Below are 16,271 nucleotides of genomic sequence, written 5' to 3' on the forward strand. Positions count from 1 at the left end.
ACTTAGACTATTTCTCTAGTTTTGAGCTTCATTTGATTTTTACAAGTCCCAACAGGGAACTTGTAAAATTTCTATAAATCTCAATAAGAGTAAAACAGAAATTAAGATAAATGAAAAATTGATACACATAAAAATAAACACCATTCTAATCAAAACTAACAGAATGGTTAAGAAAAGAGATAGTATACAGATAAACACATTAGATAGGTTAAACATTAAGAGATACAGAGGTTAAATAAAAGATTACGAGTGAATGAGTGTGCAAGGCTCATTAAAAACCAGATACTCTGCTGCTCTATTTATACTGAGATCTTAGAATGTTCTAGAATTTAGTTAATGGCATAATCTGATGCAATCCTAGCTTTTTTGTGCAATAAAAAGTATAACAAAAACTTCTACATCAGTTTTTGTCATATAATAAAGAAGATTCTGGAAACTTACACATGATGCAATATTAGCTGTTTATGTATTAAAAAGCATAATAAAAACTTCTACATCAGTTTTTGTCATATAATAAAGAAGATTCTGGAAACTTACACATGATGCAATATTAGCTTTTTATGTATGACAAAAACTTATTCATTGGTTTTTGCTTGTATAATTAAAGTGTTTCTAAGAACATTCTAGTATCTATATACAATTACATAATACAAAATAATGATGAAATTATTGAATCACAGTAAATAACTATACTCTTGTTTCCTACAAAAAGTCTAGAATATTCTAGATATAAAACACAATTATATAACTTTGAATTGTTGTGCAATCCTAGTTTTTGCTCTTGTAAAATTGTAGCAAAAACTGCACTTTCTGTGGGAAACTCAAAATATACTAATACTTGGTTTTTTTTTATTTATTTTAAAACTACAATTCTTTTTATGTTTTTTTTTATTTTTTAGAACTTTTTTTTATTTAATTTACTGGACGTTAGTCAAATTGATTTTTGTGTATTTTTTTTAATAAAAGTAAATCAATTTCATTTTAACTTAAAAGATAATGTGATGGTTTAATCCATTTACTTTAGTTTATGTCAACTTCCATACCTACCCTTTTATTTATGATAGAGTTGTCTTTTTAAGGCAAAACATTCCAATCTTAAAACTTAAACAACTTAAGGAGCAAAGTTACTTCTTAGTGTTGTTTATCATATGTTTTAAAAGCAAAGCTTTTCGATAATTATGTTCGGTCTGTCCATCCATAACGGTTAGGTCTTTTCATTAATTTAGACAGGTTAGAATTTTTTTATCGATTTCAAACTTTGCATGATGATTCATATAACAATTAGGTACAATTTATTGTTTATTTAAATCCAACTTCAGTTTATGTCAACTTCTAAATTTTTAAAATTATGATGGAGTTGTCTTATCCATGTAAAACATTCATAATGGATTGTTAAAATGGCATTAAAATTAGGTTGGAAGCATTTAAAAAAAAAACATTTCTAAAATCAAATTTATTTTAAGAGATAACTTTATTACCTACCTAAGTTACGTTAATTTTGTATTCAAAGTTAATGGTGTACAAATGATTAAAGTGTTGATGCGAGAATTAAAAAGATATGATGAAAGAAATTATTATTTCGTGAAAACATTTAGGTTCAACGTTTTTCCTATTCAAACCATTTTTTGGGTCATTAGGATACATTTATTTCCTCTGTAAGATAAATATCAACATTTTGCCCCTTAATGGATGTAGAATATACATAGATAATATGACAGGAGAAAAGTTTTCGTCAATTTAGATTACAATATCCTCTCGTTTTAATTGGTAGTGCCGTTTATCCATTAGGAGGGGATGGGATGGGGTAAAGGGGGGGGAGGGCGGAGATAGTTATTTTAGCCCGCTAGAGAGTTTACTTTACTTTATTCTACATGAAAATCTGGTGTAAGATCCAAGTAATAATGAATCCATTCAAACACGGGCAACAAAATGCTCTATCAAATACATTAAAAATAAGATTTAAAATTCTATTTGAAATAAAAAAATTTTCTTTTTGCATACTCAATAATTCTTACCTTAATAATTGCTTATGTTAGAAACTCACCCCCTTAATTTAATTTCTTTTTGGAATACTAAAGCATTAATACCGTGTATATAATGGCCTAAATTAAATGTTTCTTTACCTGGATTATTTTTGGTTTTTCTATACTGCCCTTCACTCTGAAGCTGGTATAAACAGGGTGGTTTTCTTCAATTATGCGATCCAATTTCTCTAAATAAAAAAATAGTCATAGAGCAAAAAAATAAAATGAATGTTGCAAGCAACAAAAATTTAAAATCTGAAAAAAAGTCTCAAGCTCAATTAGATAGAATATAAAATTTTTAGCCTTGACCTTTCAAATGCTGCATTTTTTCTTGTTTTTATTTATTGTATTTTTATTAATTAAACATTCGATTATTATCATAGCTTTAATTGTTTTTCTTTGTATAATGTTCAACTATTAGTTTAAGAAATCCCCCATAACAAAACATCAATTAGAAGAACATCAATCTACTAAATTACTTCTTTCCAATCATTTAGAAAAGTATTTTCTTATCTAATCTCTATAAATTAAAGGATACCTAAAGAATTGATTTAGTAATCTTTGACAGGCATAAGTATTAGTAATCCTATTAGGTATATAAAAGGTTTTTTTGTCTGTAGCTTAAGATTTTGATAACTACTGAACCGATTGAGTTCTCCATTTAATAGAAACTTCACATTAGTCTTAGGCTTTTACTATAGAGATCCAAGATGCTAGGGGCCCTACCAAAAATATAAGCCAATAAGCGAAAAAAATCTTTCTTAATTTTTTTTATTTTTTTTGTTATTATGACTTCATAAAACGTTTGATGAAATATAGTCTAGGTAAGTAATCTAGACACTAACAGCTACATCCCTAGAGGCCTCTAGGGCACTATGTGCCCAGCCAATGCAAAAACTCCAAGATTCCAAAAAATGCATTTTTGAATATTGACCAATTTTAAAGTTTTAGGTTAATCTTTGTCATATTTGAGAAGGATTCCCAAAGCTAGAGTTGAAAATATCAATTACTTATCATTTTACAGCTTCGAGAAGTAGCCTACCTAGATATTTAGGATTTTGTAATAAAAGCCTGACTATTGAAATTACATTTTATATGCAAACTTTAAATTATTGTCAATCTACCAAAAATTGAGCTACAGTAATATGTTATACCTTTTTTGAAAGCTTATTGAATATACTATTCGATTTAAAATTAGTTTTTATACGTTTACTTATAAAACTTATGAAAAAATTGATGTCAAAGCATTCCCCCTTAAAGAATCAGGAATTATACTATTTTGTAATGATACTCTCAACTTTAAATAGTTTGATCTTTTTTCAGCTAACGATGCCGCATATCAGACCTTTACACATGTTTAATCAAGGCGCTCAGTGAATGAATCCCGTTGGTTTCAATGGCGGCATCGTTAGCTGAAATTTTTTTCCCGCATTTTTGTAGGAGCGGTCGCACCCATTTTATAACAATTTTTACACAAAAAAAGACAAATTAAATTAACTTTTTTTACAAATTATTTCATCGTGATAGTTATAGTTCTTGATGCAATTTTTTGATACAATGCCTTATTCTTATTGTTTAAAGTCTTTAAAGGATATCCTCCCCCCCCCCCACCCCCGGAGTGTGGGGGAGGCCCCCCATGCACACGCCTAGGAATATTCATTTAAGCTATGTAATCAAAACTGTTGCTTCTAATCAATTACCATTCTTTTTAAATTAAATGAAAAATATTCTAAATGTTTCAATTTGATAAAACTAAAACCTATTCCACCCCTTATGCACGCCCTAAAGAATTAAAAGAGATAAGCAAACCTGTAAAGAAACTAAAAGATTTAAGCAAATTTGTTAATAAATGTATGAAGGCCTTGGGATAAATGAATGGCAGATAAATTGATGATTACCAATAATGATACACAAACTTACCCTTCTATAGATTACAATTATTGGTTGAAAAGTTATGACACTCAACTTAATAAACAAACAAGAAAATGTTATTATAAAACTTTGGGGACTAGAGTGATAAACAGCCCAATGTCCTCCTCCTTCCTGATAAAGGCCCTATTGCAGACAATCAATACTTTGATTGCAAGGCCTTTAGATTAAAGTTTTCAGTGCTTTTGGGGGGATTTGTGATATATTTGCTTTTATTTTTTAAAACAAGGATTGTTTTGTCTCTAAGTAGCGCAGCAATAATAGGTCAATTTTTTAATGAAAAAGTACAGTAAAATGGGTTATAGAAAAATAGAAAATTATTTTACAAAATGTTATTAACATGTTTCCTTGTTTATAGTTATTAATGTCAACAAATCCAGGGATCTAAAGGGATAAGTTAATGGCCAATAAATTGATGAACTTACCCAACGATGATACACAAAATTACCCCTTCTGTAGATTACAATTAGTGGTTTAAACGTTTGGACACTCAACATTTGAAAAAAAACAATTAAAATTCAGTAAAAGCCCCTAAAGTTGCTAAACCAATGGATAATAAAACGTTATTATAAAGCTTTGGGGACTAGTGTAATAAACAGCCCATTGTCCCCTCCCTCCCTGAAACAAATCAATTGATATATAAGTATTCCATTGATAATTTATTTAAGGGGGGGGGGGGGGGTAAATGTGGTGACTTGAAACACGACATACCAGCAATTTTATTTTGGGTGCTACTCCCTTAGTTTTAGAAATAATTGGGTAAAATCTTTTGGGTTGTGTCACTAATCACCCCAAGTTTTGGTATCTTTAAAAAAAACTGCGGCGGAACCGCCGTTCACGGCCGTTTTCCGCCACCACCAAAATTTTTTTTATTGTATTTCTCGCTGAATTAGGCAATTTGGAATCATGGGGGGACTTCATTTTCAAATTCTCATTTATCAAGGTATATCTTAAATTCAGTGCTTCTCTTGTGCTTTTAAGATATTGGACCCAAATCGTTTTAGGGTGTCACTAATCATCCCAATTTTTGGTACCTTTAAAATAAAAACGGCGGCGGGCCCGCCGCTCCCGCCGTTTTCAGCCGCCGCCGCCAAAAAATTTTTTTGCATTTCTCGCCGAATTAGGCAATTTGGAATCATTTGAGATAATATTGTTTTTTTTTGCGGCGGAAAATGGCGGTTAACGGCGGAAGCGGCGATCCCGCCGCCGTTTTTTTAAAGATACCAAAACTTGGGGTAATTAGTGACCCAACCCAAAAGATTTTACCCAATTAGAAGCAAAATTAACAGAACTATGAGTTTTTGTTTTATTTTGGAATTCTGGGCACATAGTGTAGGGGCACTTGAGATGGGTCCCACCCTTTTTCAATTGAACTTTTTTAAAAAAAAAGAAAGAAAGATATTTTAGGGACATTTTTTTTTTTTTTGGGGGGGGGGGGTGATTTGTTTTTTGGGAGGGTTGTGACAACCTCATCAAAAAAAGTATAAATCTTTCCTGGTCCTCTGAGAATCTACATAGTAAAAGCGAACCACATCGGTACACAGAGACAGATAGACATCCTGTTACTGTTTGGGCTTAAACACGAAACCAAAACGAGCAGAAAAAGAGCCTTCAGCAATAAATCTTCTACTTATATATAATTTTAAAAACTTTTTTTATTTGATACCGAATACCTTATCTGCCTGTTAAATCTTTGTTTCTCTGATCCTAGTGTTAAATATTAATGGTATCTCATTATAGGAGTTTTTTCTTTTCTATATCTGTATCTATCTATCTATTCACGATCTATCTGTCTATCTATATAACTTACTAATACCAGTGTTAAATATTAATGCTATCTCATTATAGGAGTTTTTTCTTTTCTATATCTGTATCTATCTATATGTCTATTTTTGAGAACATTCCATCAACTAAAAATAATCCATGGCAGTCGAACAGCTTTTTAGCATGTTTTTAGCTATTTTTATATTTTTCCCCATATCTTTGATGTTTAAGATCCGATTTTAAAACCTTTGTAGTTAAGGAGATCAAAATTAAATTTCTCGTCGTTTTAAGAAAACAGCAGTCGGACTGCCGTTTTGCAGGTTTTTGGCTATTTTTATATTTTTCTTATTATACCCATAATGATATCATTGGTTTATGGTTTTATTTTCAAAACTTTTGTAGTTAAGAATATCAAAATTAAATTCCATGGCGGTTGTTTATATTTTCATATTTGCAAGAAGATTAAGTAAGGTGATCAATGCTCAAGGTAGTTTTTTTATGTTGCTATAATATGCTGATTTGATAAATATGCGGGATTGTATGCCCACCATATTATCACTTTGCTAATTGCCAGATAAGCACCGTGCAATTACAAAACTTTTAGTAATTTACTCCCGGAGAAAAAGATTAGTAAATAAAGTTTTAATTTATTATCTATCACATAATTGGGGCGGTGTTCTCCTTCGATTTCAAGTATTCATCTAGAGAACCCAAGGGCACCAATCGCTTTTAATGGAATGTAATACTCAGAGGCCCAATGGTGGATATTAGGAGAAAAATATTTCGCGGCATTTCTATGTTGATGTGCTTTTCATCAGTGGTCTAAGTAGATTAGACAATGGCCAATAAATTAATGTATATTCCCAATGATAATAAACAAATTAGTGGTTGAAACGATTAAACAATTAAACAATAAACCAAGGGGGGGGGGGGGAAGTTTTGACACATTTGCGTAAACCTGGCACCTAGGCTTTATCTTTGGACTGAGAGGATAGGTTATTAGTGATAAAATCATTCTAATATGATGAATTTCACGAAGTTTTAAGATTTTTTGGATTTTGGATTTTTACCTGTACATAGACCACCTGGAGGCCTGGAGCTCCGGAACCTGGAGGACTATCCAAAAAATCTTAAAACTTCGTGAAATTCATCATATAAGAATGATTTTATCACTAATAAACTATCCTCTCAGTCCAAAGATAAAGCCTAGGTGCCAGGTTTACGCAAATGTGTCAAAACTTCCCCCCCCCCCCATAATCAAAATTCAATTAATGTTCATAAGGTTGTTAAGCCAACAAAGAAAACGTTATTATAAAACTTTGTGGACTAGTGTAATAAACAGCCCATTGTACTATCTCTCTCTCTCTCTCTCTCTCTCTGGATTTTCTTAGCTGGAAAGACAAAGAGTTTCGATTTAATCACCCTGTAAATATATTTTTACTCGGTATATCTATCTATCTATTTATCCATGAACTTTCTATACCCCGATTCTTTTCTTTATTTAATCACCACATAGCAAATGCTTTTGTCTAAGTCTGTTGTATTCGAAAAAAGAAAAAAATGTGAACTTTAAACAGATAAAATAAAGTTTCTAGACAAATTGATATTGGTAGCTTTATAATAACAATTGGGTCATTAGCAAAAAAACGTTAGGCAGTTAGGACTGATAGACAAAGAATTGTGTATTACACTAATCACCAAAATTTTACAATATAGCGTTTTCTTATTTGTTGGGGAATTTCAGTGAATTTTTATTGGTTGGAACATTATGTTGAGTGTCCAAACGTTTCAACCCTTAATTGTAATCTACAGAAGGGGAAATTGCATAAGTATCATCATTAGGGATGTACATCAATTTATCGGTAATTGTCTTATCACTTTAGATCCCTTTAAAATCCTGTGCACGCCACTCACGGTTAGTTTTTTATTAAATGAATAAGTTAGGGCACAATGTTTGGCACTTTCGATATAAGTAAATGGTAATAACAAACCAACAGAATACAATAATACCTTCAGAAAAATCGATAAAAATAGTTTTCATACTAAATTTTTTTTTTTTATATTTTTTTTTAAATGTCATAGCAGAAGATGCAAAATGTCGTCTTAGTTTTTTGAAGGGATTCATCTTCTCTGAAATCTAAATTATCAAAATATTTCTTTTGGTAAATGATTATACGATATATGTCAAACATTTTATCAGAAAAAAATATTTAAAATTATAAAGTAGAAACCTGAATAATTTTTCTTGTGGAAATAGTTTTCGGCAAATGTTGATAAACATATGTCTGCTAGCATTAAGATGTTTGTACTGTCAATACACGTTGGGTTTTATTTAAAGAATTTCTTTAAAATGTTTTTTTTTACATTGTATACCAATAACGCAATATTTGCTATCAGAAAACCCCCGACTAAGACTCGCCTACGACCTGATCTTTTAGGATTGCTTTGTAATTCACATTTTTGAAAGTCTTTCAACAGTATACACAGCAAATTCTCTATTTTTTAACTAACTTTCCGAATCATATACCTAAAGCATTTGAATTGACAAAGGTTATGCTAATATTTTTACCATTCAAGTTTATTTAATATTCTAATAAATAGCGCAACCCTCCAAGTTATGGCTACTTTTCATGAACATATGATCTAAAGAATAAGCTCTGATGCAATGTCATATAAGGATATTATAATATTCATTAAAAAAATTGTTATTTTTGCATATATGTTACATTTTACAGTGTTTTGTGGCTCAAAAGAAAGACAATTAAAATTTATTTCATATTTTATAGTTTAAATTGCATAAGATAACCTAGAAATAGTAAAAAAGTCCCTTTCTTTTTTTTGTCGTAAAACAGAAATTAACAAAGATTTTTATTAAAAAACACCTTAGTGTAAAAATAAAAATTTTTAAATATGGTCACAAAAAGATTCAATTAGTTTATTAAATGTTTCATTTTCAGCAAATGACGATTAATCTCTATTACAAAGAATAAAGTGTAAAAAGATATTCTCGTTTTAATTTTAAGCAACTTAAAATGCATTTTAATACCTTTTAATGATTTATTTTTTAAAACATCATTTTATACAATGTTATTGATTTTTAAAGTTATATATTAGAATGTTTTTAAATTTTGTTAACATTTTGTTTTAAATGTAGAAAATTGGTAATTCTAAACATTCAAAAAATGATTTTATTAAATTTTCATCACTTAAATTGCATGTTTGATGAAATTTTCAACTGATAATTCAAGAAAAATCGTTTAAGTTTTATTATATTTTACTTTGAAATGTTAAAAAAATATATTATTGTCAAAAATGTGGAAGTTATACTTTCCTCAAAAAAAGACGTAAAACATGAAAATTAACACGTGTAATGAGATTTTTTTTCTTTCAGGTTTAATTTTAAGTAATTATTGATATTTTTTGTAAAAAGGATTTTATATAAAAAGTTTTAAAACTCGAGTTAAGTAGTGGTGCTAAAAAAGGTTGCGAATTTATGCAATTTTCATGCAAAAAAAATTTTCTAGGATTTTAAAAATAGCAAAGGGTGTTATTAGACGTAGTTACAGATACAATTGCTAAGTCATTTTGTCCAAACACTAAAATAAAGTTTTTACATCTGAGGGTCCACCCGTGCACTGGTTAAGATGTTATTGCCATAATTTGAAAAGTTGACGTTGAGCAAAGATATTTAATAGTTATTTATCGCATCGTATTTTAGACAGCTTTCCGCGGATATTTAAATGAAAAATAATAAGATTAAAACCAGTTTTGTTTAATATGATTTTATCTTAATATCCGTGGAAAATTATCTGTAATACGATGCTATACACTATTTTCCCATATGGCTGAGGACCGGTTCTAATACAGCGGATATTAATCAGTTTAAAAGCCATACTGGACATGTTTATCCTTACCTGAACTGTTATTTGGTATAATTCCATTTTCCAATTCAATGAAGATTACATAATGAGGGATAGCTGTTTCTAAAAATATGTGTAATTATTTTAAGATAGCCATGAATATATGTATATACTAGCGGATAAGCCCCTAGAGGCCTCTAGGGGAACTTAAAATGTATTCCTTTTAACCTATGTTAAGATCAGGTGTTTACCAAAAATATTTGCTAAGCTGGCGTTTTCTATTATTTTTATTTTTTGCATTTTATTTATGTAAGGTGGTGGTATCCTCCCCCAAATAGCTATAAACCTTCCCTTTCATGAGAAGCTACCCTGTAAAGGAGAACTATATCAATTCAGTGGTTGGCGAGATCCTTCTGTACACACAGACAATAGATAGACAGACACACAAACAGACTGGAATCCTTTTAATTTATTAGGCGGTTAGATGTGGTCTAGGGCAAAAAATTACTTAATTTTTAAAAAATTACTAATATAGAACAACGTTTTACAATATAGTTAGGATTTAAGTCGTAAAAAGGACCGAAATCAAAGTGTGTTTTTTGTATTTTAAGACAGTGATCTGAACCTTGTAGCTTTTCTTCTCTATTAAAAATCTCCAATAAAATCGGTGAAACTAAGCTATAATAAAATTAATGCCTCGCTAACCTTTCAGCCACAGTATAATCTCTTATTTGGGGTACTGATTCGTATCATAGACAACTTTCCGCGGATATTATAATGAAATATGGCTCAGGACTGGTTCTAATCCAGTGGATACTAATCGGTTTCGAAACCATACTGGAAAATGAAAGCTACACTAACCTGAATCTATAAGAACACTTTCAGCTACAGTATAATCTCTTATTTGAGATACAGTTTCTTTGGCGTTTTCAGAAGCCCACGAATTTTCTAAATCCTAAATATATTTAAAACTTTAAAAGGGGGGGGGGGCGAAAGTGACACTTTTTGAAACCAAAACTAAAATTTAACAAAGGAACTCAACTAAAATAAGAGTTACAGGTCTGAGATTTTGCATGGCAGTTGCTTTATAGGGGTAAAATATGGAACTGTGAAGAAACGGCAGCGCAACCGCCGAAAACCGCCGTTTCCCGCCGAAATTTTTTTTGCCTTTTCTCGGCGGTTTTCGGCGGTTGCGACGCCGTTTTTTCACAGTTCCATATTGTACCCCTATAAAGCAACTGCCATGCAAAATGTCAGACCTGTAACTCTTTTTTTAGTTGAGTTCCTTTGACTTTTAGTTTTGGTTTCAAAAAGTGTCACTTTCGCCCCCCCCCCCCCTTTAACATAGCATATTATAACAAGAGCATATTAGTTATTTATCACATCGTATTGTAGACACCTTTCAGGGGATATTAAAATAAAAAATCATAGATTAGAACCAGTTTTGTTAGCCCCAGAAATTGTTTTATGATTATTATTTTAATATTTGTGGAAAATTGTCTGTAATATGATGCTATACAAAGTATACATGATCTTAACGTAAGTTTAAATAAAACATTTTTTTACGTTCCGCTAGAGGCCTCTAGGGGCTTAGGCGCTAGTGTAGGATTAGACAATAAAACTTTTTTAAAAACTCACCTTAATACATTTCCACATTATCTGCTCAGACATTTTTTCTCCATGAAGATTCAAAACTTGACCCTAGCAACCAAAGGATTTTATTTTTATCAAGAGTTTGAAAAAAGTACAGTTATGTATATAATTGGCGCTGTAAATTACACTGGTACCCAAAGTTTTGTAACCATGTTTTCTTATCTGTTGGCTTAAAAATTTGGGTACTTTTTAAATTTTTATTGGCTGATACCAAACCAATAGTGTCGAAACTTTTCAACCACTCTCCTCCACTTATATTTTAACTTTAAAAATCAAATATTTATATTCTTATTTAATAAAAATGTATTGTTTGTACATTGATTTAACATGAGTAGAAAAGATATAGAAAGATTAGGGAAGGGAAATAAGTTCATACAAATCAACCAATAATAATTATATTTATTGAATTGATAGAACAGTTATTCATCGCATCATATTAGAAAGTTTTACGCAGATATTAAAAATAAAATCAAGTTTTGTTAGCCTCAAGAGGGCCCAGGCTACCAGGGAATGGATGATAAATTAATATACATTCCCAATGGTGATAAACAAAATACCCCTTATGTAGATATAAATTATTGGTTGAAATATGTGAATACTAACCAATCAAAATTCAATAAAAGTACCCAAGTTTTTGAATTAATGAATAAACTTTGGGTACCAGTGTAAATTACAGTTCAATGGCCCCTGAATATTAACCAAATCATTTAATTACATAAATTTACAAGTTGTTTTGTAATAACACTCGGAAGAGAAAAATAAAAATATATCTCTATTCCACAAGGAATACTACTATTTCATGGTTTTTCTTACAATACTACAAATATAACTGTATCTAAAATTAGCCATAGAGAGAGGGGACAAAGTACTGTTTAATACTCGTCCCCAAAGTTATCTAATAACGTTTTCTCAAACATTTTTGGGAACTTGGATTGAATTTTGATGGTTAGTTTATCAAACCTTTAAACCACAGAAGTGGTAATTTTGAGTCATCATTAAGGATGTACATTAATTTTTTGGCTAGTGTCTATAGATCCCTGGTTTAAACCAGAGCTGGATCTTTAAATCGTTTAGTGGTGCGCTGAATCGGGGCGATCCAGTTCACCCCTGTTTGGCGCGGCAATGTCACTCGTTGAGTGCCATTGCCGCGTCAGTACCGCGCCACTGGGCGCGCTGGTTCGCCCATTCCATTTTGATTTAAAGATTGAAATCTAATAATATCTAGGTGCGCCGAACTGGATCGCCCCAATTCAGCGCACCACTAAACGATTTAAAGATCCAGATCAGTATAAAATAAAAATCAAAGATTGGACAATGAAGAATAATAATCCTTTCGTAAGAATTTCTTGAAGGATACATGCAGAAAAATATCAGTAATATTTATGTAATACATTTACACACTAATTCTACCGACAAAATAGTAGTGATTTCTTGGCAATAACTGCCTCCAATAAGCATATTTAGCATTGTTTTTATTATATATCTATTTTGTAGAAACACTAGTAGAGATTTCATTGTTTGTGGTGTTTAATCACTTTCACCAAAAAATGAATCAAAACATAAGTTATTTTGTAAATTTTAACTAGTGATTGAAAATTTTGGACACTCAATTAATTGAATCAACCAATCAAAATTCAATAGAAGTCCCCAAAGATGTTAATCCAACGAATAAGAAAACATTACAATTAGACTTTGGGGACTAGAGTAATATACAGCCCAATGTCCCCTTCCCCCTTCTATAAAACACTTGACTAATAAGACAATTGGTGGAAAAGATTGGACACTATATTGTTTGCCGGATCTGTAAAAAGAACAGCTTCCTGTCTGCGGAACAAAAATACAAATTCTTACTATTTAAACTAATGCGGGGAGGGAGGGGACATTGGGCTGTTTATTACACAAGTCCCAAAAGTGTTTAGACTTTAGTAACGTTTTCTTAACCGTTTGAGGACTTTTATTGAATTTTGATTAATTGGTTGATTTAGATTTAGGTTGAGTGTCCTATTGGGGGTGTATAAAAATTTATCGGCCATCGTCTTATCCCTTTAGATCCCTGCAAATTCTAACTACTTATTTAAACAAAATCTTCCTTACAAGGAAGATTTCGACAAATACAAGCAAATTTTGAATGTGGTGCATTTCACAGTATTGTTGCTGGAATCGATTAGTTAGTTAGTTAGTTGTATCTTGGAAAGAAGGGAAAAAATATTTTGCCATTTTAAGGCAAAAAAAAAGTTATATCAGAAAAAAAACATTTAAGTTTTCCTAGTTAAGCCATTTTGGTCTTATGGCATAGATGCATAGAATGAAAAATAGACTTAAACCTGCCTATACAATACATGACTAATAAGCAACAAAGTGGGTAACTGCTTATACTCTTATTAAAATGTCTGTTTTTAAAATGTTTTTAATGTCTGAAGCTTAGTTTCAATTAGTTTTCATTTTTGAAGTAGCTTTACATTGGTTCTAGGATGGTTTTAGGCTTTTTTTGATACTTCTTCCCCCTTTGAATACATAGAGCCACTAAATGCTAGGGGAGAAACTACTAGTATTACACTAGGATCTAAAGGGATAAGACAAAGGCCGATATATTTGGACATCCCCAATGATGATACTGGAAATTACCCCTTCTATAGATTTAAATTAGTCGTCTAAACGTTTGAATACTCAACTTAATGATCAACCAATCAAAAGTCCCCAGAGTTGTTAACCCAACAAATAAGAAAACGCTATTATAAAACTTTGAGGACTAGTATAATAAACAGCACAATGTCCCCCCTCCCCTCTCTCTATCTGAGTATTACATAAGATAACAAGCATCTATAAATTCTGAATATCAAGGCTAAATATGTCAAATCTATCCGGAATAAAGGATAGAGTACATTGACTTTTGAGACTGGGGGAAAAAAATGTCGCCCTTTCCCCACTATTTTATACACTCTCTTGGGAGGGTGGAGGTATTCTCCCTCAAAATAGTCAAAAACCTTCACAGGACCTATGAGAAGCTTCGTTGTAAAGAAAAACCGTATTGGTTCAGCAGTTAGCGGTATCCTTCGGTACAAACAGACAGACAGACAAGGATCCTGTTATTTTATTACACGGATTGAAAAGTATGAGTTTAAAAATAAAAATTCATAAAAACCTAGGTAGTAGGTAGTTGAAAGACAAATTAACAATTTATCGGCCATTATCTTATCCCTTTAGATCTCTGATATTATGTACACTTACATATTTCAAATATTACACATTGTCATATCTTTGTTATCTAGGTTATAATTTAAACATATATTTAGTAATATCATAAAAGGAGCGAGATCCTTATTATAAAGTAACAGGATCTCGCTGAACTGCTGAACCGATATGGTTCTCCTTTACAAGGTAGAAATTATGTTTTACTTTATAAATCTAAAATAAAAATGGGTTATAGTTACTAGGGATGGGAATCCGTCGAATTTTTGGGCCGGATTCGGATTCCGGATTCTGAAGGAATCCGTCAAAAAAAGTGACGGATTCTTGTGGATTCCGGATTCTTATTTTTGGCGGATTCCGGATTCGGATTCCGGATTCTAGCAGTATTTTAAAAGGCCGTCCGTCACAGAGGGATAGCTTTTTTCATTAATTTAACACTATGTTACTTGGTTGAAGCCTTGATTTGTTTAAAGTGTTAAAGTGTTAAACATTTACATCACATTAGTAATTATTAAAATTTGTTATGTACAAAAAAATTTAAGAGGGAGTTGTCAGAAAAAACTCAAGACGGTAATTTTAGCCTACCAATTTAGAATCCGGAATCCGCTATAAAAAACGGATTCCGGATCCGGATTCGGATTCCAAAATAGGCCGAAAATTGGGCGGATTCCGGATTCGGATTCCGGATCCGGATTCCCATCACTAATAGTTACATAGAATTCTACTCCTCCATCTCAAATGGCCGCTAGTTTTTAAAGGAAGAAACTGGGCAAGATAAGTGTTACACTTTCAAATATTAAATAAAAGTCAATTGCTCCTTCGTGAAAAGACAAACAAACCTCATACAATAATTCGAATAACACCAAATATTAGCAGCCAAAAAAGAAACAATATGGAAGGAAACCGCTAATATTTAGTATACACCTTTTTAAAGATTGATAGATAAAACCATTCCTTTCATTTTAAACAAAACCATATAATACGAGTAAAGAATAATACAAAATCAAATTAAAAACTACTCAAAATATAAATGAACCAATTTTCAATTTGGCAACACACACGCACACCCTAGGTATAAAGTTGCTTTTCTAAAAAACAGAAAAAAATTTCTTTAATAAAATGCAGGGATCTAAAGGGATAAGACGATGGCCGACAAATCGATTCATGTACACCACCAATGATAAATGATAATACACAAAATTACCCCTTCTGTAGATTAAAATCTCTTTGATTGCCCTCCTGCCTGTCTGTATTGGAATTGGATGACTGGTAACTTTTTAAATTAAGAGCTAATTGTCTCTGAGGAACATACAGACGGACGGACAGACCGACCCTAATCATAGAAGAGCTTTGCTTTTAAAAATATCTTTGGTTGCAATGCCTGTCTGTATTGGAACTGGATGACTGGTAGCTCGTTGAAAAACTCCTTCACCTAAAATAGATTAATTTGTACTACTTATCCTGCATAAATGTTTTAAACTTATATTCAACAATAAAATAATATAAAGGAATTTTATTATTATCATACGATTCTTTCATACTTAAAGCATTAATGATTACATCAATAAAATATATCAAATGTTATTCAAAATTTAAACTGGTGAAAACTATAACTTTTTATAAATTACATGGATCTAAAGGGATAAGACAATGGCCGACACATTTATGCAAATCCCCAATAATGATACACAAAATTAACCCTTCTGTAGATTACAATTAGTTGTTGAAAGGTTAACCAAAGGAACTAAAAAAACAAAGTCAAATAAAAGTCCCAAAAGTTGTTCAGCCGAGGAATAAGAAAACGTTATTTTAGGACTTTGGGGACTAGTGTAATAAACAGCACAAAGTCTAC

At 31.2% G+C, this 16,271-nt stretch overlaps 1 protein-coding gene across 2 annotated transcripts in view; it reads right to left on the minus strand.

The window, feature by feature from the left end:
- The window catches only part of LOC145303783 (GH3 domain-containing protein-like), a 107,426-nt gene that overhangs the window by 30,562 nt on the left and 60,593 nt on the right, over window positions 1-16,271 (minus strand). For both annotated transcript variants that reach the window (XM_080145395.1, XM_080145394.1), the window contains exons 20-24: window positions 15,801-15,851; window positions 11,216-11,278; window positions 10,439-10,532; window positions 9,632-9,700; window positions 2,124-2,212 (exon numbers count right to left, since the gene is read on the minus strand). In XM_080145395.1, coding sequence (XP_080001521.1) covers window positions 2,124-2,212; window positions 9,632-9,700; window positions 10,439-10,532; window positions 11,216-11,278; window positions 15,801-15,851 — 366 coding nt within the window. The remainder of the gene's footprint in view (window positions 1-2,123; window positions 2,213-9,631; window positions 9,701-10,438; window positions 10,533-11,215; window positions 11,279-15,800; window positions 15,852-16,271) is intronic.

This window comes from Acartia tonsa, chromosome 13, assembly GCF_053477335.1.
Source record: "Acartia tonsa isolate MP-2025a chromosome 13, ASM5347733v1, whole genome shotgun sequence".
Lineage (NCBI taxonomy): Eukaryota > Metazoa > Arthropoda > Copepoda > Calanoida > Acartiidae > Acartia > Acartia tonsa.